Source organism: Arachis ipaensis, chromosome B01, assembly GCF_000816755.2.
Source record: "Arachis ipaensis cultivar K30076 chromosome B01, Araip1.1, whole genome shotgun sequence".
NCBI lineage: Eukaryota > Viridiplantae > Streptophyta > Magnoliopsida > Fabales > Fabaceae > Arachis > Arachis ipaensis.
Genome location: NC_029785.2, coordinates 18315595 through 18342973, shown reverse-complemented (window position 1 = coordinate 18342973; position 27379 = coordinate 18315595). Strand labels below are relative to the sequence as shown.

Sequence of the window (27379 nt, the reverse complement as noted above, 5' to 3'; positions counted from 1 at the left end):
ATATATATATATAATGTATTTTATTTATTTAAAAATGTTTCCATTTTTCAGAAAAATAACATGGGAAAATATGATTTTGTTTTCGTGGACGCGGATAAGAACAACTACTTGAACTACCATAAGAGGGTGATTGAGCTTGTGAGGATTGGAGGGTTGATCGGCTATGATAACACCCTATGGTTTGGATCTGTGGCTCAGCCACCTCATGCACCAATGATGGATTTTGTGAAGAACTCTCGCGGTTATGTGATGGAACTCAACAAGCACCTTGCTAGTGATGAAAGAATTGAAATTTGTCAAATCCCTGTTGGTGATGGCATTACCTTGTGCCGCCGTATCATCTGATCTATCACTCCTTTATATATGATTCAGTGAAATTTTAAATCCCCTCAAAAAATGATTGAGTGCCATGTGGCCTCAATTCATTAAAGTACTATGTCTGTGGCCTAAATTAATGAATATGTCTATTCGTATCTCATGTACTATTAATAAATAAGATGTAAACTAGACACGCTGCTACATCCTTATATTAGGGTATTTGCTAAGGGAAAAATTTATATTGTTATTTTTTTTATTGATAATAAAAAAATACTATTTACACAAAAATAATTAATTATTAAATTTATATATTATATAAATAATTAAAATTCTAACTTAACTAAATTTACAATATATTAATTTAGAAGGATTCCCGTATTTATTTAAAAGTTGACTTATGGATCGGGAACTTGTAAGTTGTAAGCTATAACTCCAATTATTACGTACTACGTGCATAGTATATATGTGTGCCCTTCTTGTAGTGTGATCACACTATGCTTAAAGAATTCAGATTCGGCACTTAAACTTTATTGTTTTAGTTATATAGCATTTTTGTTTCTCCTGATCAGGATCTAAAAGGAACATATACATGGGACAGATTTTTGTGCACCGATAAACAGATCAATCGGAATATAATACTAGTGTTGGTTGCGTTTGCTTTATTTCTACGATTATAATTAATTATTCTGCCATCATATTCTTTAAATTAGACTTAAAGTTTTTTTTCCCCAAAAGATATTGTTATTGTACTTTATATCGTAAATAGAAAATACATTGGTTATTGTGGGACAAAAACAAGAGGCGGAATTATCTCATAAGATATAGTCCTGGACTATATAAAGAAAAGAAAATTATTTAAAAAAAAACACAAAATTATTTAACGAAGGTAAGAAAAGTAACAATAACCATTTTTAATAAATTTGGATCTTCTAAATTTTAAATTTTCATTTTAGAGAATAAAGTGTGATTTTTTACCCTTTTTTTTTTGTCTCACTTATAAAATAAATAGTAAGAGATCACACTTTATCTTCTAAAGTAAAATTTAAAATTTAGAAAATCCAAATCCATTTTTAATTAGACAAAGTTCTTACTGAAGTCTTATCGCTAAATTGAAGTTCTCTTAAGGTGTTGTTTTTGTTCCTTCAAAAATTTTTTAATTTTTTTATTTCCATAAGCTCCAACAAAAAATAGCACACAAGATTAGTTTTCGGTCACCTTCTCTTTTAATTCTATCTGAAACAATCATCTATTTCTACTACTCTTCAAAAAAACTCATGGGTTGGTTCAATGCTGTCAATACCAATGTTAGACAAACCCCAACCTCCTTGGTAGCATTGCAACGGAAAAGACAATAACAAATAGTATCTTCTTTCACACCGCATCTTGGACAAATAGGTAAAATTATTGAAAATTATTGATGGAGCAATTTAAGAACAGGGAGTTTTTTATGGATAGACTTCCATAAAAATAGCTAAATTTTGTGTAGAATTTTCAAGCTCCATAATCTTTATAGATTGATGGGTCTGCATTACCTGCGAAAATTGCTCTATTGGGACAGGAGAGAAACCATATGCAATTTGATAACTCGAGGCCACATCGTATTGCGCATTTCTATTCCAAGCTTATTTTTTGCACAGAAGGACTTTCCTTCTTGTTATACAAGGTAGAGCAAAACAGGGTTATTCAAGGCATTAGGATTCACAGAAGGTGTCCAGCTATTAACCATCTTCTCTTTGCAGACGATTCTATTTTATTCAATAAGGCTTCCCTAGAATCCTGCAATGCTATATTATGACTCCTAGAAACGTATGAAAGAATTAGTGGACAGAAATTCAATCTCAGCAAATCTGTAATTTTTTTTCAGCAAGAACACTACAGTCCCTTTACGATTATATCTAGCTAACAGGCTTGGTATTTAGCATATAGAGACGCAAGATAAATATCTGGGTCTTCCATCCATCGTTTTGTGATCCAAAAAGACTACTTTGGAGCTTTGAAACATAAAGTTTAGAAAAAAATTATAAGTCTGGAAGAGGAACTTATTGTCAGCAGGAGGAAGATATGTAACTTATTAAGGCAGTAGGGGAAGCAATTCCTGTGTATACTTTATCATGTTTCAAACTCCCAGAAATGCTTCTGGATGACATGCATAGGATGTTTACTCAATTTTAGTGGGGACAATGAGGATCAGAGAAGAAGATGTCATGGATCAGTTGGGACAAAATGACTAGACAAAAGAGAGAAGGTGGTCTTGGCCTCAAGGATCTGAAGGCTCAGAATCTGACACTGCTAGATAAATAGTTTTGGTGGATAAATACTAATCCTAATTTTTTACTGGCTCGAATTTTAAAAGCTAAGTATTTTCGGTATACATTGCCATTGACAGCAGAAAAAGGTGTAAATTCTTCTTAGAACTGCCAAAGTTTACTAGAAGGAAGGAAGGTAGTGGATAAGGGATTAGATGGAGCATAGGAAATTAACAGTAAAATATCAATTAATCAACTACTTAAAATTAATATAGCATATAAAATATAAATAACTGAAAAAAAAATTAAAATGATTACATGTTGAAATGCAGAATTGATTCCAGAAGGTGGACTATGCACGGCAGCGTGCATGCAGCACAACCACGGAGGCACGGACAACGAGGAATGAGCAGCAACAACCACCCACAGAGATGGAGGAGAGGCGGAGAGACGCGCGATAACACGTACGCATGAAGCAAAGTCAAGCAGAGACGTGAAGAGGGAGAAAGGCGAAGCTGGGCAGTGGCGGTGGTGGCTCTGTGGTGCGGCGCGGCAGTTCCGAGAAGGAAGAACGTGAACGATGAAGTGGCAAGGAGAGAAGAGGGAGAAGAAGAAGAGGGGAGGGATCTTGGCGGTGGGTGGAATGACGGTGACGAAGAGGGGCTGTGATGGTGATGGTGTCGACGGCGACAGATTCTGGTGTTGGGGAGAAGGGAGAAAAAGGTGGTTGAGTGAGAGAGAGAGTGTGAATCTCGATTGAGGGAGAAGATGGTTCGCGATTTAAATTGACACACAGTTACCGTCGGATTTTTCCGAGGTAAACCATTGTGGGTCACCAAAATACAATGTTTCATTAATTGGGTTTATCGTCGGATTTTTTCAAACGGTAAAAGAGCGCCAATTTATTTTTTTTCCTCTAAATATTACTGGCGGATTTACCGTCAGAAACTAAAATCCGCTGGTAATTATTGAACCTTACGAGTTAATTGACGCTGTTAATGCCAGTAAATTCAACGATAAATCCAATGGTATTCAACGTTTTTCTTGTAGTATTTTAGACATGGAAACAGTTTGGTAACCAAAAAGTTTCAGCCATAATTAGCCAAAACTTTCCATAATATACTTTATGGGGATACTCCCATAACGACGCGTAAAATGTCTTTTTGTAAAGACGCTTACGTGTCGCATTATTATTTGACGTATTAATGAATCGGTTATTTTTGAATTTCTTAGCAAATTAGAATAAAATCGATTTTTTTATAATAATAACAATAAATCCAATTTTTTTTAGGAATTTAATTATATTTTTAAATTTTTAGGGATTTAAATATTTGCAAAACAAAAAGTTAGGGATATATTTGTCTTTTTATCAAAAAATTTAAAGATATTCGATTTATATTGTGTAATTTGATCGGATCAAATTGGATCTAATAATTATAATGCAGATAATTGGATTTATTATTGTTACTATAATAAACCGATTTTGTTCTGATTTATTAAAAAATAAATTATTAACCGATTTAATAAAAATGTCTAATAATAACATAACACATATAAACGTCTTTAAAAAAAAGACATTTTTAGTGTCTTTATTAAAGTGGTCTCCATACTTTATTTACATCATTTAATAACAATTTTATTTTTTAACCCACTCTCTTATCATTCCACTTATCATATTCTTATCAACTCCATTTATTAACGATATTAATTATAATATCATATTTCTTATTATTAGACATTCTTGTAATCAATACTTAATATTCTCTTTTATAATTTGATTTTTATATTTAAGAATATAATAAAGATTAATAAAAATAATTAATAACGGTTATGATTTATCATTGTAATTAATTTTCTGTTTTTGTTAAGTCATTATCATCATTCAATGGAGAGATACAAAATCTAAAAGCTACCCTATATAATATGATTTTGTTTCCGTTAATTCAATTATTTTCATTCAAAATTCATAACTCTAATACCATTGCAAGCACAATTAGAATAGGTTAAAGAATTTTACAAGAGATCATCTTTATCATTACAAATAATATGTCATTTGAATTCTACCTTAATACGGTACCTATGGTAGAAAGTGCTGAAGAATTTGAGCAACAGATTGACTCACCCGACGAAGTTATTGTCAGCCAATCAATTTTCGAGAATATGAAAAACTACACTAGTTTTGATGAGGTATGGTAATAAACTGATTAATTTTTTGTATTTTTATGTGCATTTATAATTATATACTAACAAAGTTCATACACATAACATTCATACGTTTATATACATAACATCCATAATTACATGCAACTAACATCTAAAAATTAAATTCATGTTTATTAGATATTACATCCATACGCATATCATTTTTTTAGTTATTGCATAAGTAACTATAAAATTAACACAGATGTTTTTAAATTTGATCATAATTGAATTTAAAAAAACGTTAAATTCTTAAATTAATTTATTCAATTGATAAATTTACTCATAACATCCATAAATTCATATACATAACATCCATAATTTCATATTAATAACATCCATAATTTTGTACTCATGATATTTATAATTTCATCATATGATGTCTATAATTAATAAATTTTTGTAATTAATATTATCAAATTTTAAACTATACGTTTTGTTGTATTCTTCAAATTATCTCATATGTGTACTAATATGTTATGATTTTAATATTTTTATTTAATATTCGTATGTATGCTTATTATTGATTTTGATATGAAGCGTTTATAATTATTTTTAAAAATTTATTTTTTAATTTTTGTTTATATTTTATATTTTATATTTTATTTTTTATTTTTTAATAGTTTATATGTAAAATAAAAATTATATAGTAGAAGTTGTTAAAAAATTTTAATTTAACTTCTATAATTTTTGCAGAGAATTATTACATTTTAATGGATAATAATGTGAATGAGAGATGTTAGGAATTTGATTTGGGAGAAACTGAAATTAATTTTGGAAAGAACATTAATGACTCCAAACATACAGCAAAATGGTAGGTGATAAGGAGAATAAGTGATAAGGAGGTGTATATCACTTACTTATCAAGAGAATAAAAATTTTTACGTAATATTTCTATATTGTAATTATTTGGGTTAAGTTCGATTTTGGTCCCTAACGTAGGGGTCGAAAATTTGTTTCGTCCCTAACTTTTTTTTTACTACAAAATGGTCCCCAAAATCTCAGTTTGTTTTAAAATCGTCCTTTTTACCAATTTTATTTTTTTATTACCAAATTACCCCTCATTAAAAAATTATAAAATAAAATAAATATAAAATAAATAAAAAAAAGAAGAAAGAAAGGGATACGAGAAGGCCGCTCTGCTCCTCGAGCAAAGGGGGAAGGGAACGCGAAGGGAGAAGAGGGGGAGGGGGGTTTCGGGAAGAAGAGGGGAAAGGGGAAGGGTTCTCGCCGCCGCCACCGGTCTTCACGGACGCCGCCGCTCTTCGCTCGGCCGCCGGGGTCGTTGCTCCTCGCCGGTTTCTGGTTTCTTGTGGTTTCTTCTGGTTCTGCTGCTTCTGCATGCTTATGATTATCAATCTGGTTTCTGTGTTGTTGTTGTTCTTTTGATTCCATTATCCATTGAGTTCTAAGTTATGGGTTTTCATTTTTCTGATTTTGGGTTCTGAGTTTTGACGCTGACGATGATTTTGAGTTCTAGGTTGTTGTTCTTCTATTTTTTGTTGTTTTTATTGTTATTTGTTTGAGTTCAGATGATGATTTTTCTGAGTTCTGAGTTCATTGGTGTTGTTTCTGCTTCTGCTTCTGTTTTGCTTTTGTTTTTTATTCTGATTTTTGTTGTGGAATATTGCGTTTGTCTATTGATGATATGGGCTTTGGATATGTTGATGTTGCTGCAGTGTCATGCTATGTTGATTAGGTGAATTTCTGCTTCTGATTTGGCTTGAATTTGAAATTTTGATGATGCTTAGATCCATTGTTGTTCTTCTGCGTTTGTGCATCTGCTTCTGGTTAATGTTGAGGAAGAAGATGGGTGTTGATGAAGAAGAGGAGAGGAAGGGGTATTTTCGTCCGAATGACGATTTTAAAACAAACTAAAACTTTGGGGACCATTTTGTAAGTAAAAAAAAAGAGTTAGGGACGAAACAAATTTTCGACCCCTACGTTAGGGACCAAAATCAAACTTAACCCTAATTATTCTTTGGCTACCTAGCATCACTCTTTAGATTTGAACACTTATCTCCTACATTTATTATTTATTTATCTATCTTAAATTCATAAGTCTTTCTATTACATCTAAGATAACTGATTTAACCACTTTAAAAGGCATTTTACATTTTTCTAGACCTTAGAAGGTGTTTCCAAAAATTCGGTATCCGAAATTTTGTTCTAAAACGAACTTGAAAAAAACTAGTTATTCTCACTAACATATATCCGCGACATTTAAGCCCCAAGACGTGAAAAGCTTTTATGTTTTTATTTCAGAGCAAAAGGAATCAAAGATTGATTCGAATCCCCTTCTCGCGTGCTTCTTACATTTTCAATATTCTCTAAGAAATCTTTTCTAAATACTCAAAGACAAAGAACTAGGAATTCTTATGTCTCTTGTCTTCATTACTCACTCACCTAATAGCTAACTATCTCATTAACATAGCACTTCTCTTGTCCTCTTCACACAAGATCTTAGTCTAGGACAACAATTGTATGATCCAGCACCACCACAACCTATATCGCCTCCTGCACCAACAAATTCGTATAAAATTAAACATATAGCACATAAATACATAAAGCACAGCAAAACAATATAATTAGTGGTGGAGCTTCTCATAGGCAATAAGGGCTATCCCCCTTCCAAAACTTTTTATAAAAGAATTACTAGATTTATTTCAAAGAGTATAGTTAGCTTAGTTGGTTAAAATTTTAAACTGACAATTTAATAGCTTGTTTTCAATTTTCACTTCTTCCATTCACTCCAATTTTTTTTTTCTTTCATTCAAATTTAATGTGTTTGGGCATTTGACTTCCTCTAAATATAATACACACCAAAACAATTGAAACAAATACATATGATATCTACTTATCTTAATAGCCGTGAGGTCATATGTCAATAACGTCTTCAAAATGAGCATTATCTATTACTGTATTAATGGAAAAATGTTTTTTCTAGCTCTAAAGTGAGCATTATGTGTCTTTGTTTTTAGAGTAAAATGACAATTAGATATTTAGAGATTTCGATCTTAAACTAATTAGTCCTTGAAAAAAATACAAATTAAGTGCTTCACGATAATAAATGGTGGACATATATATCCTTCCATCAATGAATAGTACGAAACGAAATGAAATTGTCTATATATTTCATTATCTACAATGGTGTATATTCCATTATTGCTATGTGAGTATAGAAACAATATAATTTTAGATAGTAAAATATTTATTATCTTTTGAGTTTTTAACTTTTTATATAATATTTATTAACTACTCTCTATTTATCACGAATCCTACTAAAAATTGTTAACTGTATGACAATATTTCATAAATAAACACGCCATAGTACGTAATAATACATATAAATAATTAAATACTACTGTTAAATTTTATGTGATCAATTAATAAGAAGACATCACGTATTCACTGTTTATTATCATAAAAGACCAAATTAATATTTTTTTTAGAAACTAATTACTCCAAATTTAACATCTTGAGAGACCTAATTGTATATTTATTCTTGTTTTTTATTGAGACTATATTCATCATCGTTTGCGAATGAGAAAGAAACCACCAATCTTTACCATAGGCGGGATAAAATTGTTAGGACCACAAGTATCTCAAATTGAGTTTTAATAATTAATATTTGGTCAAGTGTGTAATGGATTAATTTTTTTGGAAGAATTTCACCATATTAAATCTGCATCGTCAAAATATTAATTTAAAAATATGAATAGATAAGATTTTTTATGTGACATCTGCTTACAATGGAGAGCATCTTGAGTGTGTACCAAATTTTGTGTTCCACGAGGTATGATTGGAAGAAGATTACACCCTGTTGCTCCTTGGCACATGCTTCCCTTGTTGGTGGCTTGGTGGCTGGTTTCTTGGATGGTTTACCTTTTGTTTTGGATTTTTTTTTTGTCATGATCTTTTGTTTTAGTTTGGCTAATTCTCTTATTGCACGGCTAATAGACCTTTTTTATGCATGGTTTTTCTTGTATTAATTTGAAGGTAATGAATGATTTTTCGGTGTATCATTTTTGTATGATTTTTTGTCAGCATTATTTTATGGGACTACAAACTGTGAAACTATAATTGTTAAATTTGACATCCTTTTTTATTTATTTTTGAATAATATTCAATCCGGTCATTGTTTATTTTTACGAAAGACAAAGTGATCCCTGTTTAAGAAAAATGACACCTCAACCCTCAATCTTTTTATTTTGGAATAATACGATCTCTCTGTTAAAAAATTTGTTAAATAATAACAAAAATTAGTTTTGTGGAGGGTTTTATTTGTATTTTGTGGGGGGTTTTAAACCTTCACAAACTATTAATAAATTTGTTTTTGAAAAATTCATTCACCAATGGTGGTTAAGTGAAGAAAAATCATTGATGAAAATGATACCGCAAAAAAAAAGTAATTGTAGTACAAATACCTTTTAAAGGAAAAAATAACATCAAATAAGAAATGAAAGAAAAGAACTTTAATATTGATAATATTGGTATTGGTGATGATGACGGTAAAGGAGATAATGGTGATGATAAAGCAATAAAAATAATAGAAGTAGGAGTGATAATAATGAGGATGAAGAAGGTAGTGGTAGTAATTGGTTAAATTGTTGAAAAAAATTTTGTGAAGGTTTAAAACCCTCACAAAACTAATTTTTGTTATTATTTAACGGTTTTTTTAATAGAGGAATCGTATTGTTCCAAAATAAAAAAGTTGAGGGTCAAAGTGTCCCTTTTTTATAAGAATTGCTTTGTCTTTCGTAAAAATGAATAAAAACCGGATTAAGTGTTTACTCTTTATTTTTTGGTTCATGGTTTGAGTTGAGAAATCTAATCCGCAAATAATAAATGGAACTAAACCTTACACATCTACTAACATAAAGTAGGAAAGAACCGTGCTACATTCTCTTTTTTCACAAAGTAGTATTTTGGTCTTCTATATTTAGGACAAATTTTAATTTGGTCTCTAATATTTTAAACACTATTTTCATTCCAAAAAATTTTAAATAGGTTCAATATAGTCTTATCATTCAATTTAACACTAATAGTTAACAAAATGAGTGATGTGGATGTTAATAATGTTACTAATTAAGTCATATCTTCTTCTATGTGTTAGAAAAATATAGCCAAACTTTTTTATAACATTTTTTCTCAATTTTTTTTGTACAAAATTTCAAATCCTAATAGTCGATCATGAACACTTCAAAATCAAAAGAAAAACTTTTATATTAGTGATCATTGGTGGATTGATATTACTTACGAAATCGAATGTTATTAATTATTCAATATGCGAATTGCTTGTGTCAAATTTAATGGTGGAACAACATTAAACCTGCTTAAATATTTTTTGGGATTGAAATAGGAGATTTGAAATTTTTTTTGGATTGAAGTATGACGTTTAAAAGGATTTGGCCCAAACGTTGAGGATCAAAATAATACTTAATCCCGTTAAACAAACTAAACAGTATTCTCATATAGAAAATAAGGGATAAGTATTGTTTTGATCCCTAACGTTGAGGGTTAGAATCGATACCGTCCCCAACGTAATTTCCGATTTAGAATCATCCTTAACATTTTTTTTTTCGTATTAAAATCGTCCTTTTAATTTTTTTGGATAAAAATACCCTCACCACTACCAGCACAATTACCTCCTCCACCACCACCAACACCAACACCAACACCAACACCAACACCACCACCACCACTACCACCACCACCAAACAACAGCAACAGCAACACCACCACCACCACCAAACAACAGCAACAACACCAAACAACACCAAACCAAGAAGCAGAAACAGAAAACAAGAAACAAAAAAGCAAAAAAGCAGAAGTAAGAAAACAGAAAGTAAGAAAGAAGAAGCAAGATGCAGAAGCAGAAAGCGATGCAGATGAGGCGGCGAGGCGGCGAGGCGGCGAGGCAGAGAGGCGGTGAGGCGTTGCCACCCAACCTTCGCCACTGCTCCCTTACCGGCGTCCCAACCCGTCACCACCCCCTGTCCGAACCCTAACCCAGCCAACCACCCCCGCGACCCTCTACCCTCTTCTCCCCCTCGCGTCTCCTCTTAGCATCAAACCACCATCGCAAACCAACCTCCCCATGGCCGAACCACGCGTTTTCTTTTATTTTTTTTAAATTTTATAATTTTTTTATTAAAATAGGGGTAGTTTAGGAATAAATTAAAAAATTTTATTAGACAGGACGATTTTAAAATGAAATGCAACATTAAGGACAATTTTAAGTCAAAAATTACATCAGGGACGGTTTCGATTCTAACCCTCAACGTTAGGAACCAAAACAATACTTATTGTCGGCATTATCAAGTCAAATCCCCTATTCGATGTCTTCTTCCTCGCTCGGCGCCCATCCTCCATCGAATTCATCCTGCTCGCGATCATCCTGTCGCCATCGTCTCGTCGTCATTGTCTCAAAGGTCAGTGGCTTTGGTGTGCACCTGTTCTTCGATTTTCGTTTTATTCTCTGAATCTTTGTTCTGAAATCAACAAATTATTAAATGATTACAGGGTTTTGTGTTTTGTTGAAATCATTGAATGATTATTTGATTTTTGGGTTCTGGCTCTACTGTGCTGCTGCTGCTTTGTGTTTTTGTAAAATTTGTAGATGATTATTTGATGATTCAGCTCAGGGTTGTGTGTTTTGTGTTTTAGATTACATAGAAAAAACCAATTACTTGAAACACTTGCACACAAACATGCCCAGAAAAAACAACTGCAACATTGAACAAAGTGTTCTAATATTGAGCAGGATTGGCTAAGAAGTAACCCTCAATAGCCTTGAAGAGAGCTTCACCCTTGGCCTTACCCTTCTTCATGTCTTCCTCGTCAGGCTTCGCATCTCCTTTGGAGTGGAACTTCACACTCAGCTTTCCAATGGATCCTCTGTTGGGTCCTTCTACCAACAACACTGTAGTTGTATGCATAGTTAGCCTCATCTATTGCCTCCACTTTGTGCAATATAAACTTGCTTTCTCCATCTGCATGTATATCATTATTATCACAATTCACAACTATGATTATCTCATATATAGTACGTTTACTTAATTGAATAGTTACTGACCCTCGACAATGGTGAGTTTCTTGATGGTTCCAGGACCACCGTTTCATTAAAAAAATTTATTAGCACTTATCCATTAATATTAATAGTTGTTACTTTTAATTTAAAAAAGTTTTTATATATAAAACTCATTGTATAGTATAAGACTTTTTATTCATTCGATAAAACCAACACGAAAAATTTATTCACTCAATAAAACAATGGCCTTCACATTCATATCAGCATCTCAATAGAAATTACATGACTTGTTGCTTAACTGAAATTGATTAAAAATGAAATTATGAAAGTAATCCATTGCTTTTGGTATGTACATACATGAGTTATCTGTAGCCATCCGTTCATAGAAATAAAAAATGAAAGAGATGTCCTCAACTTTCTATTACTTTTTTCAATAACATATGCTATAAGATTATTGACAAAACTACCAAGCAAACAATAAAAAACCATTTCTCACCAGCAAGGCCATAGTCGTTGTCTTTGGTGTGACCTACAAACGCATATTATGAAACGAACATAAGCAATTCATACATATTAGTATATTACTATCTAAATAGCTAAACTTCAAAGTGATCATTTTGTAGTTCATGCCTTTAGGGCTAAATTCAGTTTAATCGGAATGATTCAACTTCAGATCAGTAATACTACTACTTAGTACACTGAAGCAATAAAACTCAAAACACTTAAAAGTAATAACACCAAAGAGCACAAAACTTTTCCAAAAAACCAAAAGTAAATAAACACTTCCATGATGAAGCAAGATAAGCAAAAAATATATTTCTAAGACCCATCACTACCAGAATGAGGAACGTAAGAAACTAGCTTATGTGCTAAGATCAAGCCCTAGCAATCAATCCCAAGCCCACTTCATTGTTTTAAATAAATCCCTAGCAATCAATTTATTGAAGATCAAGTTTAGGAACAGAGATACCTTAATGAAGTCAATTTCCTTAGCGTTGCTACGAAAGCACTGCCTACATCATAAAAGCAAGGACAATTGGTAAGTCAAAGCAACATCCCTCACTTTTCTATCACCACATTTCTTGCAAAATGCAAAAATGTTTATAGCTTAATCCAATTATGTAGAACATAGAAAAGATAGAGAGAATGGTGCCTAGTAACCATAGATTCTTAAAAAGAATGGTATATTTACATGTAAAAGCATATATAAGCTATGTTTGAATCGATAGGAAGTAGGGGAATGAAATGAAATAGAACAGGATGAATGGAAGGAAACAGGGTGAAATGATATAATTATTTGTATGGAGAAATAATATTTATAATTACATTTTATCATATTTTCTTCCATAATTAGAGGTAAGAAAAGTGAGGGATAAGTTATCTTTATATAATGTTGTGATCCTAATTGTCAAATATTTTAATTACACATAGTTATCTTTATTTTAACTATTAGCAAAACAATATGGAAACTAAATTGAAGCCCTAAATAGAAAATGCTTAAAAGGAAGATCAGCTAGCATGTGAGATAATTCTACTAAACACAAACAGAATAGCTGCAATGCATATTTGTTTATTTATTTATCCTAACAATATAGATACAAAAATACTAAGATTCGAATAAAGAGAAAGAACACCTACTCAAGGAGCATGTTGCAGGTACTGACACCAATTGCGGTTGCAAGATGCCATGCAGTATGAATGTATAAATTGTCAGCTACGAAGAGCATTCCACCCACTATTGATGATATCTTATGCACCCTATTAGCCATCGTCAAATCTGCCCTTTTTGCAAATGCAACCTAAATCAACATTGTAGTTTTTCTCATAAAAATAGACATGCTTAAATATAAATTTTAGCTCACTTTTAAATAACTAAAATAGTTATTTTGTCAGCCTTATTATCTAAATACAACAACAATCATAGCATTAAAAAGGATAAGGATCGCCATATGAACAAAATGAAATTTCAAAAAACAATTTAGGTTATGTTCATTGTTCAATTTAAGTATGGCATATAAATCCATCAATCAATAAATCCAAGGTTATGTTAGTTATCAACATTTATCTGATCAAATTGAACTTCAATTAAGTGTTTTGTTAACTTCAATCCATCACTAACTTATTAACACCTGTAAATACTATACATAACTCCTAATAGAAATACAACCTTATAAAAGAAAAGGGTCTCAAAAATTTAGGCAAGTGAACTACTTAAAAGTAAATTACACAAACTAATAATTTTCTAGCACCATATAACATATTTTCACACTCCCGAGGCAACAAAGGATAGGCCAGAGGAATTAAATCACAATCATTTCCATGATAGAAACATTTGAGTAAGCAGCAAAATAAGATGTAGGTTTTTCTTTAAACAATTTAACTTTAAAGCAGTATAAATATTCTTTATTTAGGGTTTCGAGTTTAGCGTGATTTGTCTCAAGACATAAAAAAATAATTAAAAATCTTAATTTATCCTCTTAATTTTTAAATAAAAAGATTTTTAAATATTTTTACTTGTAGAAGAGAGAGATAATTAAAAAGATGAATTAAGACTCTCAATTATTATTCAAGATATCATTATCAATATCTCTGTCTAAATTGAAGTCTGTAAATCAAAAGAAGTAACTTTTCATATAATTACCACCATCTTCCATTGAATGATGTGTTTTCAAAATGGTGAAGGCCAGGCTCCATATGCATATATGACAACATTTCATTGTTAATTTCCATAGTTTAGGCAACACCTCATTAGCTCCGACAGCCATGTGCTTTGTCAATTCTAGGAAATTAAAAGCACACCCTCTACATTAAATCACAATCATGTTCCAAATTTTCATGATTACCCACTTCCATGATACAAATATTTGAATAAGCAGACAAATAAGATATAGCTTTAAAGCAGTATAAAATACAGATGTAACTTTTTCTTTAAACAAATTAGAGGATCACAATTATAGAATTGGACAGGTTGCTTTCTTCTACAGTCTATTAATTTTATATTTTAAGGAGTCTCTACTACAATTGTATCATATTGCAATTGTGGTTTGCAATAGCTTGTAATGGATTTCATCAAATCAATTTTAAGTAACAAATTTTTATTGCAACGAACACAATTACAATCTCCTACTCCAATTTAAAACCTTTTGCCCAAATGATGATATATAGCTCAAGATCAAATAATTTGAATTTACAAAAGAAATATGATCCTCTTCTATAAAATATATAATATATAATAATAAATTAAAAATGTGAAACTTTGTATGTATTTAATCACATGGCCATATACCTTGGATCTTTCCTTCCGAGAGCATGGGGCATACCACTTTATGAGCATCACTTTTTCTTATCGATTCATGAGAAGCACAAAGAGAACCTAATTAAAACAAAATTAAAAAAAAAATCAGAAAACACAGCAGCTATAAGTCACAGGTAAAACACCACATGATTTCATATATGCACAGTGATAAAAACAAATTCAAACCCCATCGGTATAAAATCGACATAAATAAATAAATGAAAACAAAGGCCAAGGCAAATTCATAAATCCTGCAATAAACAAAATACATTTATCATCATATATACCTACATGTAACGCTATGTAGAAGAAGATTATGGTGACATAAATATTCAAGGTAAGAAAATCAATTTTGTTTGACCACAAAAATACAGAAAAGTCTGCAACAATGTAAGATTCAGGTAGCTCCCTATACATCATAAATGAATAAAAGATAGTGGTATTTCAACCAAAGGGGTGTTAAGTTCATTCATCAAAGACATGATATGCAAAGCAAAAAGATCAGGCTGTTAAGTTCAGTTCAAAGTTCAAAATATATTCAAACGGAGATGCAACAACTATTCTTCGTTTCACCTACTCAATTATCTCTTCTGGTTTTGGAAGATCCTTTGTCCTACCAACCATATTTAAATTTTATTACAAATATAATATCAAGCATACAGCTATATCAGTTACGGTATCCCAATTTATCACTCAAAGAAAACTTCTTTAATACAAAATGATAAAATTCTATTAAGAAAGTATTTTCAGCCATTTAACTTACTTACAAACGAATCATTCTATACAAAAATGGGGAAAAGAAAGCTAGCTAATAAGCCAGCTACAATTATGAAATAATTATAGCAGACTACAAATTTTTTAAATGAATTTGATCAAACCTGTAGCACTATTCAAAAACAGGGGAGCAAGAAGGAGATCATTTGTCATGGGATATGTACTAAATGATTCACACCAATCATAATATTTACCAAATAGACCTCGTTCTGCATTATATTGCATGTATATTCTTATCTTGAATGTAGAACTATATATATGGGCAATATAATGCAGAACTGACAGTATCTCCCACATATGCGACAATTTTTATCAGCTTATGTGCATACATTTTTCCTTATGAGTGTCATTTCTTCTTTCTTATTTTTTTATTGGATCACAGTAAATAAACAATTATAATTAAACTAATATATAAACTCTGCAAAACTTTTTGATGAGGAAGGGACTGAAATTGGTCATAAAGAATATACCCGCAGTAAGACATTGATCTTAAGGGGATTTTTATGTAGTGTTCAAGCTTGAAATTACTGAGAAATGAAATGGCTTGAGACATGCTAATGTAGCCATAAGTTTTGAAGCAAACACTTTCAATTAGTTATATGAGACCAAAGACATCCCACCTTAAGACACTACCAATAAGAGAAGCCTTAAGACAAACTTCAAGTAACTATCTTCTACTTGCAATCACTGTCATTACTAAAAGAAAAATATATCTAAATCCCCAATTGCAACATGAAATGTCAACAACCCAAGCAATTTGAGATGATAATGAAAATTTTGGTTATAGTTTTAGCAAAACACATCACAGGCAAGCAAAACTGATTATAATCTTATATTTGTAAATATATGTTCACCAAAAACATGTCTTATTGGGGTGCTTTTTCCTGCTGCAACGATGTAAACAATTATCTAACCTGGGAACAATGTCTACAATAGAAAATATTCAAAAAAATATTGTCCTTCAAAGCCTAATGTAAGATATTTAAAAATTCAACTACCAAAATATTCTATATAAGTGCTTTGTATTATGAATTTGTATATAGAGTTTCAAGTAAACAATGGAATCCAAGTCTAAATTTACAAATGTCTAGGAGAAGACAAAAGAGTAGTACCTCATCCTGTTCATATTAAACAAAAAAGGCCAAAACACATAATCAGTAACCACAAAGAGATTTAGAGAATGCAATCATCACAAAACATTCAAATAAAACAAAGAGAACTAAAGATATATACCTCTACTCATCTTCAGAAAGTGGCTTCTTATTTGGTGGTGCAAGGTCTTGTCTAGTTCATTGATTTCACAGAGACACATTGATTTTGTGTGGCTATTCTAACTTAAAAGTAAATTACCTCTATAATACCGCCCACGATAGGATATCAAAGCTCACCGTTCTCTTCACCGGTGTCATCAACTTGCTGCTAGCTGCTCCTTCACCATTCACTTCTTTAAGTGTAGCACGCCATTCTGAAGATATTAACACGAAAATCCATATTCAATTTAAATTAGCGTTTTCAACCAATCAAACAATAAAATAAAGTATATCCAAGCGAGAGAACTAACCATCCTTGATTTGCAGCACTCACCAGCGAAGAAACGACGGCGACACCGTCCTGCAGAGGATGCAGCTCTGCGGATCCAACAGCGACGGTGGACTCCATCACCGCCGTCGCCTTGTTGCTCTTCTTTTCTCTGTCGATTTAGCTTCTGTGACCGTCGCTGTCGTCGCCACCTTCTTCTCCTTCTTCCGTCGTCCTTGCCTTATTCACCGTTGTTTTTCTTCTTCTCTGCGACATCGATCGTCTTTCTTCACTGTCGTTCTCTTCTTCTTCTGTCGTCTTTTCTTTCTTCAACCATCGTTTTCTTTGTTCGTCGACACCCTCTTCTCTGTGACCGTCGGTTTCTTTCTTTCTCTCTTTCCTTCTTTTCTTTCTTCACCGCTTAACTAACATATATATGAAAACAGCTGTAACAAAATCATTTTGAATTTCAATTTGAATCAAAATCCCGCCAATCGTTTTGTTCATATCAGATTTTTAATTACTTTATTAATATTAATTTTTGTTGTTTTGCCATTTGTCATGCAATAAAGAGTAACACGTCGTACTAGTTTTATCTCCCGTGCCAAGCATAGGCATTAAAATTATAATTGTAAATAAATATTATTCAATAAGAAAACGAATTAAATTATTTAAAAATAAACAATGCTTGCGGCTAGCAATGTTTATGATTGGCAGCATCAAATAATCATCAATGATGATTTAATGGTGGTGGATTGGTGTGAGATTTCATTAAATGACTCAACGTTCTCTACGGATTACATGCTAGCCAAAATTAAATAAAATTGCTAGCCTCCTAGACTTTTCCTTTAAAAATAATTGTTTGTATAGAGATGTATTATATAAATAATAATATTTAATATGTAATTAAGTAAGAGAAAAATGTTCTTTATTTATTCTTTAAGAGTTAGAAGAACTGCGTACCGAAAAGATTACAGAAGGAGCACATGAGAGGTAAACCGATCAAGGGAGAAAGTTAGGTAGCATCCCGGTAAAAACTTCTTTATAGACAACATTAATAGTATGATCTGAAACTTTGCCGTTAGAATCAACAGATAAAATCTTCAGTCCAGAATGCATGCTAACCCGAGAAAGCGCAACATAAAGCTGACCAAGAGTAAAAACAGGCCTCGGAAGATAGACGCCAACTGTTGACAGCGTTTGACCTTGGGACTTGTTTATGGTCATCGCAAAGCAAAGAGTAACTGGAAATTGACGTCGAGTAAACCTGATTGGTAATGTATCGTTATTGAGTGACATGTTCATCCTGTGAATAAATACAACATCACCAGTATTACGACCTGCTAAGATGACGCACTCAATGATATGGTCACCAAGACGTCTAACCTGCATGCGCGTACCATTGCATAGTCCATTGGATTGGTCAATATTGCGAAGAAGCATCACAGGAACACCGATTTTAAGAACTAACCAGTGTTGGGGAATTCCTGAACAATTTAGCGCATTCAATGACTCGGTGCTCATTGTATATAATTCAGATTCCAAGTGACCATCTTCACTAATTAGTGTATCAGAGCTCAAGTATACCCTCTCGTTGCCGGGATCAAAGACATCACATGATTGTTAACTTCAGGTACGACATCAAGTGTTGGTGCTAATATACTCCTACCCTTAAAATAATCCACGCTAGAAGAATAGAGTAAGATGTCAGGATAAACGAACAACACCAAATCATGCAGACAGGGAGACTTAACATTAAGCAGCAAGTTGTCGGGTATTCTAATCACTGATTCGCCATCGGTATTGTCTCCGATTAACCCGTCACCAACTTAAAGCAACCATGTAGCAAATTCCTTCAATTGTACACCGTGGATATCTCGTGAACCACGGGACAGTCTCATGTTTTCAGTTAACTGCAACACTTGGCAAGATTGCCACAGGTTCGAAGCATTAATACACGAATGAACGATCTCTTCCCGAGAACCACGAGGAATCACAGGCAATATCTAACGGAAATCACCTCCTAGAACAACAATTTTCCCACCAAATGGGGCATGAGGATTATATCCACGATCAAATCGAAGAACATCCTTAAGGCATTTGTCCAACGCTTCGAAGCAAAATTTATTTAACATAGGTGCCTCATCCCATATAACTAATTTTGCAGATGAAATAAGACGTGCGAGGGGTGTGCCTTGCCTTATATTACAAATAGAGTCCTGGTTAACACTGAGCGGAACCTTAAAGCGTGAATGAGCAGTTTGCCCATTAGGCAACAACAAAGCTGCAATGCCACTGGATACAACATTGAGGACAATATCACCCTTAGACCTTATCGAAGCAGACAGTGCATTCCATAGAAAGGTCTTACCAGTTCCACCATAACCACAGACAAAGAAAAAACCACCAGCGTCACAATGAACTGCATTTGCTATTGTGTCAAACGCAACGCGCTGGTCTCGATTCAACCGGGAAATCAAATCCACGGCGATACTTGCCAATTCTGTCATGTCGAAATTCAGCTCATTAGAAAAGATTGTGTCGGAAGGTTCAGGTAAACCAGCATAATCAGGAAACGACATGTCAGGAAATTCTTTCAGGCTCCGACCATTCGGCTGCAAGAGTTTTTCAATTTCGGCAAGCGTGATGGACTTAATCTCATGAACAGAACGCTGGAAACCTAAAAGCAAAAAAATGCAACGTAGTTACATAAGAAACAAACTGGACACGATGACGAAGGGAAAATAAAATAAATGCATAACAAACTGCAAGAGGTGGAGACGACTGGACGTTTTTGAATGGAGTGGTCTGAATTTATTGCGAAACAGTAACCAGATAGTAAAAGCAATCCGAAAAGTTTACCTAAGTTATGTCTTCCAGAAAGAAGCGAGTTGTCCACGCAATGTTGCCAACATTTCTCCCACACCATGTCAGGACGCACAATGTTGTTCGACATCAAAAGCATTGCAAACAACCTCCTGATATAATTCGGCAATGCCCACGCACTGGCTTCATTAAGTGAATCAATAAATTCCCTATCATCCTGCAATAACCCTAGGGCATAACAGGCCTCTTTGAATGTATCGTACACAATCCCACCAACGGAACGCACATCAGCAAATGTCTGGCACCCTTTTTGATAATTCAATAACATACGAAGGTAGTACTCCTTTCCATGCGAGTGAGGAATATGCGTGAGACGACCTATGACATTCCCTTGCTTTCGTGGCCTCCACATATACCCCTGCTTGTCCCAAACAAAAAATGACGGCATCTCTGCGTAAGTCAGTGTAGGGGCCAGATCAAAATTCTTGTTAGCCTTAAACCAACCAATAAACATACTATCCTTTGAGACCGCAGCGTCGATAACATTCTCAATAAGCTGGTGATCTTCGTACAAAACATTCTGTTCATTTGGAAGATGGAATGGAAGGCGGATGACGTTAGGCTCTTTGTACTGAATCTCAAACCCGAATAGCCGCTAGGATGCCTCACAAGTAGATATATATAAGCAATCATAGTAGTTTTGGATTTTATCCACAGTGACGACAGTCGACAGAATCAACTGAATCATGTGATCCGAAAAACGAAGCTGTGACACGATCATTACCTTTGTGGACATACTTGAACAAATACTTAATAGTAGACGTCTGGCAAGTATACTCAACATTTATGTGGCAGCCATACTTAAGGAGCAATGTTGCATTGTATGGGACAATAAACCTATTGTCGAGATTAACATTCCTCTTGGTTATTGAACGACTATTATCCGACCGTTTATACTTGGGAAAACCTGCACTGTCTATGGATGTTTTCTCACGGAAAGGCACTGGATAAAACTTGGAACACCTCCCATTAACCATACACGGGCTACTCATGTTCAAAACCCCACATGGTCCGTGAATCATGAATTTTTGGACTAAGCTGTACAGCTTAGGTTGTGTGTGTTCGTCGGGTATCTCAGCCGATATATGATGGTCAATATCCTCAGATGATCGAGGCTTCTCGGCTGGTTGAACAAACAATAAAATATGACAATGGGGAAGACCACGCTTTTGGAATTCAACTGTGTACACAACTGGAACAAAGAAAATGGGAAAAAGCAAAAAAATATGTTAGGGGGCAAGTCGACGTTGATGGAAAAATAACAAATGTGTTAGCGCGACATTGTAAAAAGTGAATGGGAAAACTCACTTCCTTTAGGCTTTCCGAATATGGACCCATCCTTTAAGTCTTTCAGCAAGACATCTAACTTGATCTTGAAAATCCTTGATATGATATCTGGCCTGTCACTTGGCTTTAATGAATAGGCCGCAACGCAATCTTTAATCTCGGTCCAATCTGGGTTACATGTGATAGTAATGAAATAGCTAGGGTATCCGGCATACCTGCAAATAGCAAATGCATCTTTACAATTGTTGTACATGTATCGGGATAAGATATATGGAATCCGAAGTCGTGGGCAGGTGTGTTATTTGGGCCACCCAGGCCCAGATACTGAAGGAGAGATTGGATTAGCTATACTAAAGGAAAGGATTGGCATAAATAAAAAATTGAAGAATTAATGGCTAAAGCAATCCCTGAGTGAGGTGGGTATGACAAATGTGATCACTATGAGTCTTTTCATGATAACAAATTGCGTAAGTTAAATTAAACACTTAAGCAAAAGGTAGTATGACCAATTAACTGAATAAAACGAGAGACCAAAGTTATTTAGATGTTAACAATGCTAGGAAACCAAAAAATTAAGCATCAATTGTTCATAATCAAAGCAACCAAGCGGTGTTCATTAAAAAACTTTGGGCCCCTTGAAGCACAGTAAATAGAATCCCAGCTAATGTGATGATCAGAGGGCTTATTAAATAACCCATTAGAGATATTTAGCATGTAATACAACGATAAATAATCATGATAATGACCAGCATATATAATATATAATATATTATAATATACAATATATAGTAAATAATATATGTTGACGGTTCAGAATTAATTACGGACAATATAGGGAGCACTTTATACGCAGGAATCAGACAAAGTTAAAAAATTTGAAGAAGAAAAAGTTCCCGCCTTTGGAGTATAGCGTGACGAAAATTAATAAGAAACAGGTACTCAATAAATGCAGATCATGAAATGAGATCAGTCAGCAACCAAGTAGTCCGAAGACTAAAAATAGAATTCATAATAACTTAGTTTAATTACACCTGACATAAGTATGACTAAAAGAAGATAAAGTATCATTAAATGTAATTCACAGTAAGTGTTGAAGCAAGTATGGAAAATGAAGTTCATTAACTCCAGGTAGGAATCTGTCTTGTCACGAGAGATTCACAGGGTTGAACAGGATGGATAGGAAAGAATAGAACAGACCTAAACTAATTAATTGCGTTGAATCACCAAGCATATTGAAATGGAAGCAAGATTAGATGAATGGGGAAGTCGGATGGATGTATCATACATGGAGAGATGCATGGGAACCAAGCAAAAAAGGTACGGGGACGTCATAGTCAAAAATGAGCGCTGTGACAGATTTCAAAAGCGTTGATGTATATGTAAATGTATTTGCAATGAAAATGCTGGGCTAACAGATAAGCATAGAAGTAAATAACAAATGAATAAATTTGGGAAACAAAAATTATTAGGAGCAAAAGAATATACTTGGCAGCCAAAAATAAATCGGAGGACGTGTAGAGGCATTGGTTGATTGCATCTACTCGGTTGTTAACCAGTTTAATGATCAGCACCAAATCTGAATAGCAAAAGTTACGTTGCCAATGTTAGCTTAGCGGGGGAATTCAGCAAATAGGAAGTCATGGCCTAATAAGCTAAATGTATTCAAGCTAAATCAGATTGTTAAATAGGTAAAGATATGCAACCTAAATCAGATTAGTAGGGATCATCAACAGTGCACCTTGATTTTGCCATGCATAAAGGAACATTTAGTTATTTAAAAGCATGATTGTATAAAATATCGACTGATCAGAACACAATCTCAGGAAGAATAAAACTGACATGTTGCAATAGGCAAGATTATGACGTGCACAAAAGTGAATAGATTGGTAGACTGGTACCTCATATGCCTCAGAAGCTTGGCGACAATAAACAGTTCTGCTACCTTCGAGCGAGTACAACTGATCCAGGAGTTCAAACACTTCACTGCATGGTTGATGAATAGAAGCCCAAACTATTCTTCGATCTCTTGCCAAAGCACACATTGCCTTAGTCCCAATTAAAAACAATGCACTGCAACAACAAGACATGTAAAACTTTATCCGGGCTAAGAAGATCTTTAAAAACTTAGAAGAGAAAATCAAAATAGAGAACACATGAATTCAGCACATACAACTCTTTTTCTTTTAGCGCATGCTATCATGTCTATAATTACCGTCCCTATGCAAGTTTGATCAACATTTAAAAAATATTGCCAAAATTCATATTGGGTTTGTTAAAAATCTGTTAAAATTTTTTAATTTTAAAAACGAATCAGGTTTTTTTTTTAAACTATGTTGTATATCTAAAATCTAAATCTTAAATCTTAATTTTTAATAGACAATAAAAAAGTGATAAATAAAAAAAATGGATCTTAATTTATATTGGTTCAATAAAAAGTGGTTTTTTTATGTTTTTCCCCCGGAATCAAAGTCACGGTGGATTTGTAGTTGTAAAATAAAGATATAACTACATACAGAGACTGAACTAATAAATCCATAGAAATCATTGTTGTGTTAGATGAGTTAGTTGACAAATGTCAATTTAACGATTCTTTAATATGTCATATGGCATATGTGGCTATTTAATCATCATTTCATATATATATATATAATGCATGATACGATGATGAAGAAAAGATAAAAATAAGCCTTTAATTATTAATTGCACCACCCTAATCTTTACTGCAAGAAAAGGATATCCTGTATTTAACTATTAGTGAGAATGAATAATATTTGATGGTATTATTATAACTATGATCATTATAGGCAAAAAACACAGTTGACTAATAACCTGCGCAGTGAGAAGGCCACAGTCAAGGAAAGCAGCGCCAGGAAAGCGTATATCCTCGAAGTTCATTAACTAAGCATTGCCGCACAAAAGCCGGAGCTGTAGCGCAAAAGAGGTAGCTCAAAAGTGGATGGTATTAACAGATGCGGTCAACGAAATTTGTCGGAATCAACAAATGGGATAGTCCGGCATTAGTTGAAACAAAAGATTTTTCCATGCATGATGTTGGAAATGCGATTTCTCGAACAACACAAACCGAGCATAGCATCAAAACCGTCGGAGGGGGTTAAATTTGTGAGAACAATGAAAAAAATAAAAAAAGAAAAAAGAAAATAACAATAGAAGGGATGAGTCAGGAATTACCGAGGTAAAATGCAAAATGAAAGTGTCCTGGCCACGGTGAGGAGCAAGAGCCACTATAACGGCGAAAAGAAGGACCGGCGGTACGATCACAGAGAGACATTGCTGTGCCAACCTGTTAGCCGTGAGCAACGGCCGAGGCAAGGGTTTCAAGCGGATACGAAATGAGGGGGGGTCGTTGCAGTAGGATTAGGTCATATCTTAAGTGTGGGCCAATGCTAACCCAAACCACAATTACAAATGCAATGGATTGGGCCCATGTGAGGAGAAAAGGCCGGTTATGCCTAAAAGAATCATGATGCATTTGGATTGAAATGGCGGGTTGAAAACGGCAGCCCAACGGAACAGGCGGGCTGTGACTAAGTTACGATATGTTGCAAAGAGAGGAAAAGTAACCGCAACACAAGGTACTTGGCCAAACCAACCATTATCATAACCACCAAATCCAGGTCTAGCATCACCAATAAACAATACCCAACACGTTACATGATAACCAGGGAATAAAAAGCGGGATTTATAAAAGATAAATAAAACATGAAACATTTATCAAGAGACATGGAGACAAAAGTTCTAAATCATATCAAACCCATCAGCCCCCGGAAAATGATGCATTAAACTCGGGGGCCAAAACTAAATACTACAATTGGCAAACCACCAACTTGTTCAGCAAGTGCATACAAAAAACTAACTGGATCAAGGAGGAAAACACATCGCGTAAAAGAACAACATGATAATCAGCAATAGTCAGACTTATATAGAAAACCCCATGCACCCCCTGATGTAAACAACTCCAGGCCATGTAATGCTTCCAATAAACTTCACAACTCCGTCGTTTCAGACCAATGGAGCAAAACTGGGCAACCGAAACAACCTCATCAAGCGATGCCGCAGCACCGTCGAACCCGCAGACACAGTGGCTGATCCCGAGGAGATCGCGGCCTATCTTCAGAGAGGGTGTTTCCGTCATGTTAGCGACACCAATAAAGAGATGTCGACCCCACGCCATTGCGCCAACATGGCTGAGGTTGATGGTCATGACATGCACTCCAAATCTCAAAGCGGACTACTCATACGTTACGAAATCCACATAATCATCGTGGCCAATCAAGATGGGATGATCTACATATGCGCCTGCGCCTATCTCTATCTCATCCCACGCGGAGTCCATAGTTGCAAATCGAACCACGGAGACCGGTGTCTTCGTGAATCTACCTTCACAATTGACCCAAAAACCCAGCTGCTGACCACGGCATACCCACTGCTCAGTCTATCGATCATTGGCGGGGTCCGAACAGCGCTACTCCACCGACCCGTAGTCGAGAGATACATCTGCACGTCGTATCCAGGACTTGCCAGATTACTCTTCGTCAGACTGAGAATCTTATAAGCATCACAACCCACCATGCTGAGAAAGGCATAAGCAGAGCAGTCATCACGATGGTTATAGTGGTAACCATCAGACCCGGGATCAGCAATAACAGACCTCCAAGAACCCAACGGATCCCAAGTGATCAATGAACTCGAACGACCGTCTATTGAGAATCTTGCATATACCTTGCCGGAGTCTGTTCCCACCAGGAAAAACCAGGTCCATTCCAGAGGAGCCGCAACCGGAATGGCTACACGAGTTTCAAAGACAAACATGGAAAGCCTCCCACAATCAGCATCTCTCAGGGGGTTGTCCAAGTGAAGAACCACCGCCTTCCCACCAACCGATTTGAAATGAGTCACCATGTTATTCGCCCGGTTCAATCTGTCGTACCAATCGCGCGACATACACCTCCCCCTTCCTATCGTTTTTGCATCAGAAAGAAGAAAAATCTTCAAAATCACGTCGGTTGGCAAGGTAGGAATGTTGAAATTGGCCTCATCGCTACCATGCCCAACGTGGAAGGCATGATCAACCTCTTCGATTGTTGCTCAGGACATTCCAAATCGATAGTGAGATTCTTTCCTAGACATGAAGGTGGAAATTCTCTGTAAAAGGTAGAAGTATTTCTCTAGTTGGTGTGGGTTCCTACACCGTGAGTATCGCTCTACTTAAATGCACAAACAAAAGCATACAGTAGAACACAATGGAGAAAACATATACTTTAGTGGGTCAGTGGATATATATTAGTAGATAAATTTTTTTGTGTACCATACTTTGATTGAAACCGGGAATGAATGACAGCAGAAAACAGAGTCAAATTGTCAACAGTCAAATGCATGAGCTGGTTGAATGGTTTAAAGCAAAGGAAGACCGCGAAACACCTGTGTTGAAAAAAAAGGATTCACCCAGTATTACTTGGGATTGTGAGATATAATAATAATAATAATAATAATAATAATAATCATAATATATCAACACTCTTGACGTCATCAATAATCTTAGGGGGATTAAATCCGCATCCTTCATAGCATTGTAAAGCTTGGCAGGGGGCATGGGGAGGTGATTTCATCCTCGAATGTGAAGACGGCCATGATTGGGAATTAAGACCATCTCCAGTAGGGAACTCATCCCAATTCCTATTTATGGCCCATCTGTCATAAAAAGTAACTCCACATCAGTTTTTGCGTCATAAACAGTAAATAGGAACTCAAAGCATCTCTCTCTTCTCCATTAGGAGGAACTAACTTTAGTCCCTGTTGTGGTCC

The 27379-nt window shown here is 34.3% G+C and overlaps 4 protein-coding genes and 1 long non-coding RNA gene across 14 annotated transcripts in view; 1 reads left to right on the top strand and 4 right to left on the bottom strand.

Moving 5' to 3' along the window:
• Positions 1-545, top strand: part of LOC107617022 (caffeoyl-CoA O-methyltransferase 5) — a gene marked incomplete at its 5' end in the record, with an annotated part of 4747 nt that extends 4202 nt beyond the window's left edge. For both annotated transcript variants that reach the window (XM_021118587.1, XM_016318864.2), the window contains 1 exon segment: positions 52-545. In XM_021118587.1, coding sequence (XP_020974246.1) covers positions 52-345 — 294 coding nt within the window.
• On the bottom strand, positions 11582-17829 carry LOC107647656. Of its 9 annotated transcripts, none has more exons than XM_021118566.1 (9): positions 17427-17827; positions 17099-17330; positions 16978-16983; positions 15083-15169; positions 14438-14598; positions 13435-13573; positions 12767-12809; positions 12293-12325; positions 11582-11758 (listed from the first exon to the last, which is right to left on the bottom strand). In XM_021118566.1, exons 4-9 carry the CDS (start codon positions 15112-15114, stop codon positions 11717-11719), a joined length of 450 nt encoding a protein of 149 aa, XP_020974225.1. In that variant the 5' UTR covers positions 15115-15169; positions 16978-16983; positions 17099-17330; positions 17427-17827; the 3' UTR covers positions 11582-11716. The 9 variants fall into 9 exon arrangements, with proteins under 9 accessions (XP_020974225.1, XP_020974235.1, XP_020974217.1 ...); XM_021118576.1 differs by having other exon boundaries at positions 14438-14575; positions 17427-17826; XM_021118558.1 differs by lacking the exon at positions 16978-16983 and having other exon boundaries at positions 14438-14575; positions 17450-17829.
• On the bottom strand, positions 18386-18907 carry LOC110265364 (ATP-dependent DNA helicase PIF1-like). Its single transcript, XM_021108328.1, has one exon. It carries the CDS (start codon positions 18905-18907, stop codon positions 18386-18388), a length of 522 nt encoding a protein of 173 aa, XP_020963987.1.
• Positions 19390-21809, bottom strand: LOC110265361. The gene is made up of 4 exons (XM_021108324.1): positions 21578-21809; positions 20950-21461; positions 20150-20864; positions 19390-20063 (listed from the first exon to the last, which is right to left on the bottom strand). The coding sequence occupies exons 1-4, from the start codon at positions 21807-21809 to the stop codon at positions 19390-19392; spliced, it is 2133 nt and encodes a 710-aa protein (XP_020963983.1).
• LOC110270076 lies at positions 22199-24559 on the bottom strand. The gene is made up of 3 exons (XR_002359105.1): positions 24386-24559; positions 23396-23626; positions 22199-23200 (listed from the first exon to the last, which is right to left on the bottom strand). It is a non-coding gene; the product is annotated as an uncharacterized LOC110270076 (long non-coding RNA).

What these genes read in the sequence shown, in the direction of transcription:
- LOC107647656 (XM_021118558.1), bottom strand. Translation starts at nt 17,177, where the DNA reads ATGTGTCTCTGTGAAATCAATGAACTAGACAAGACCTTGCACCACCAA. An exon ending in CTTTCTGAAGATGAGTAGAG is followed by an intron (nt 15,170 to 17,098) that starts GTATATATCTTT and finishes TGTTTTAATTAG; the next exon opens with GTTCTCTTTGTGCTTCTCAT. An exon ending in CAACGACTATGGCCTTGCTG is followed by an intron (nt 11,759 to 12,292) that starts GTGAGAAATGGT and finishes ATATACATGCAG; the next exon opens with ATGGAGAAAGCAAGTTTATA.
- LOC110265361 (XM_021108324.1), bottom strand. Translation starts at nt 21,809, where the DNA reads ATGTACAACAATTGTAAAGATGCATTTGCTATTTGCAGGTATGCCGGA. An exon ending in ATTCGGAAAGCCTAAAGGAA is followed by an intron (nt 21,462 to 21,577) that starts GTGAGTTTTCCC and finishes TCTTTGTTCCAG; the next exon opens with TTGTGTACACAGTTGAATTC. An exon ending in TTTTCGGATCACATGATTCA is followed by an intron (nt 20,865 to 20,949) that starts GTTGATTCTGTC and finishes GAGGCATCCTAG; the next exon opens with CGGCTATTCGGGTTTGAGAT.
- LOC110265364 (XM_021108328.1), bottom strand. Translation starts at nt 18,907, where the DNA reads ATGAGCACCGAGTCATTGAATGCGCTAAATTGTTCAGGAATTCCCCAA.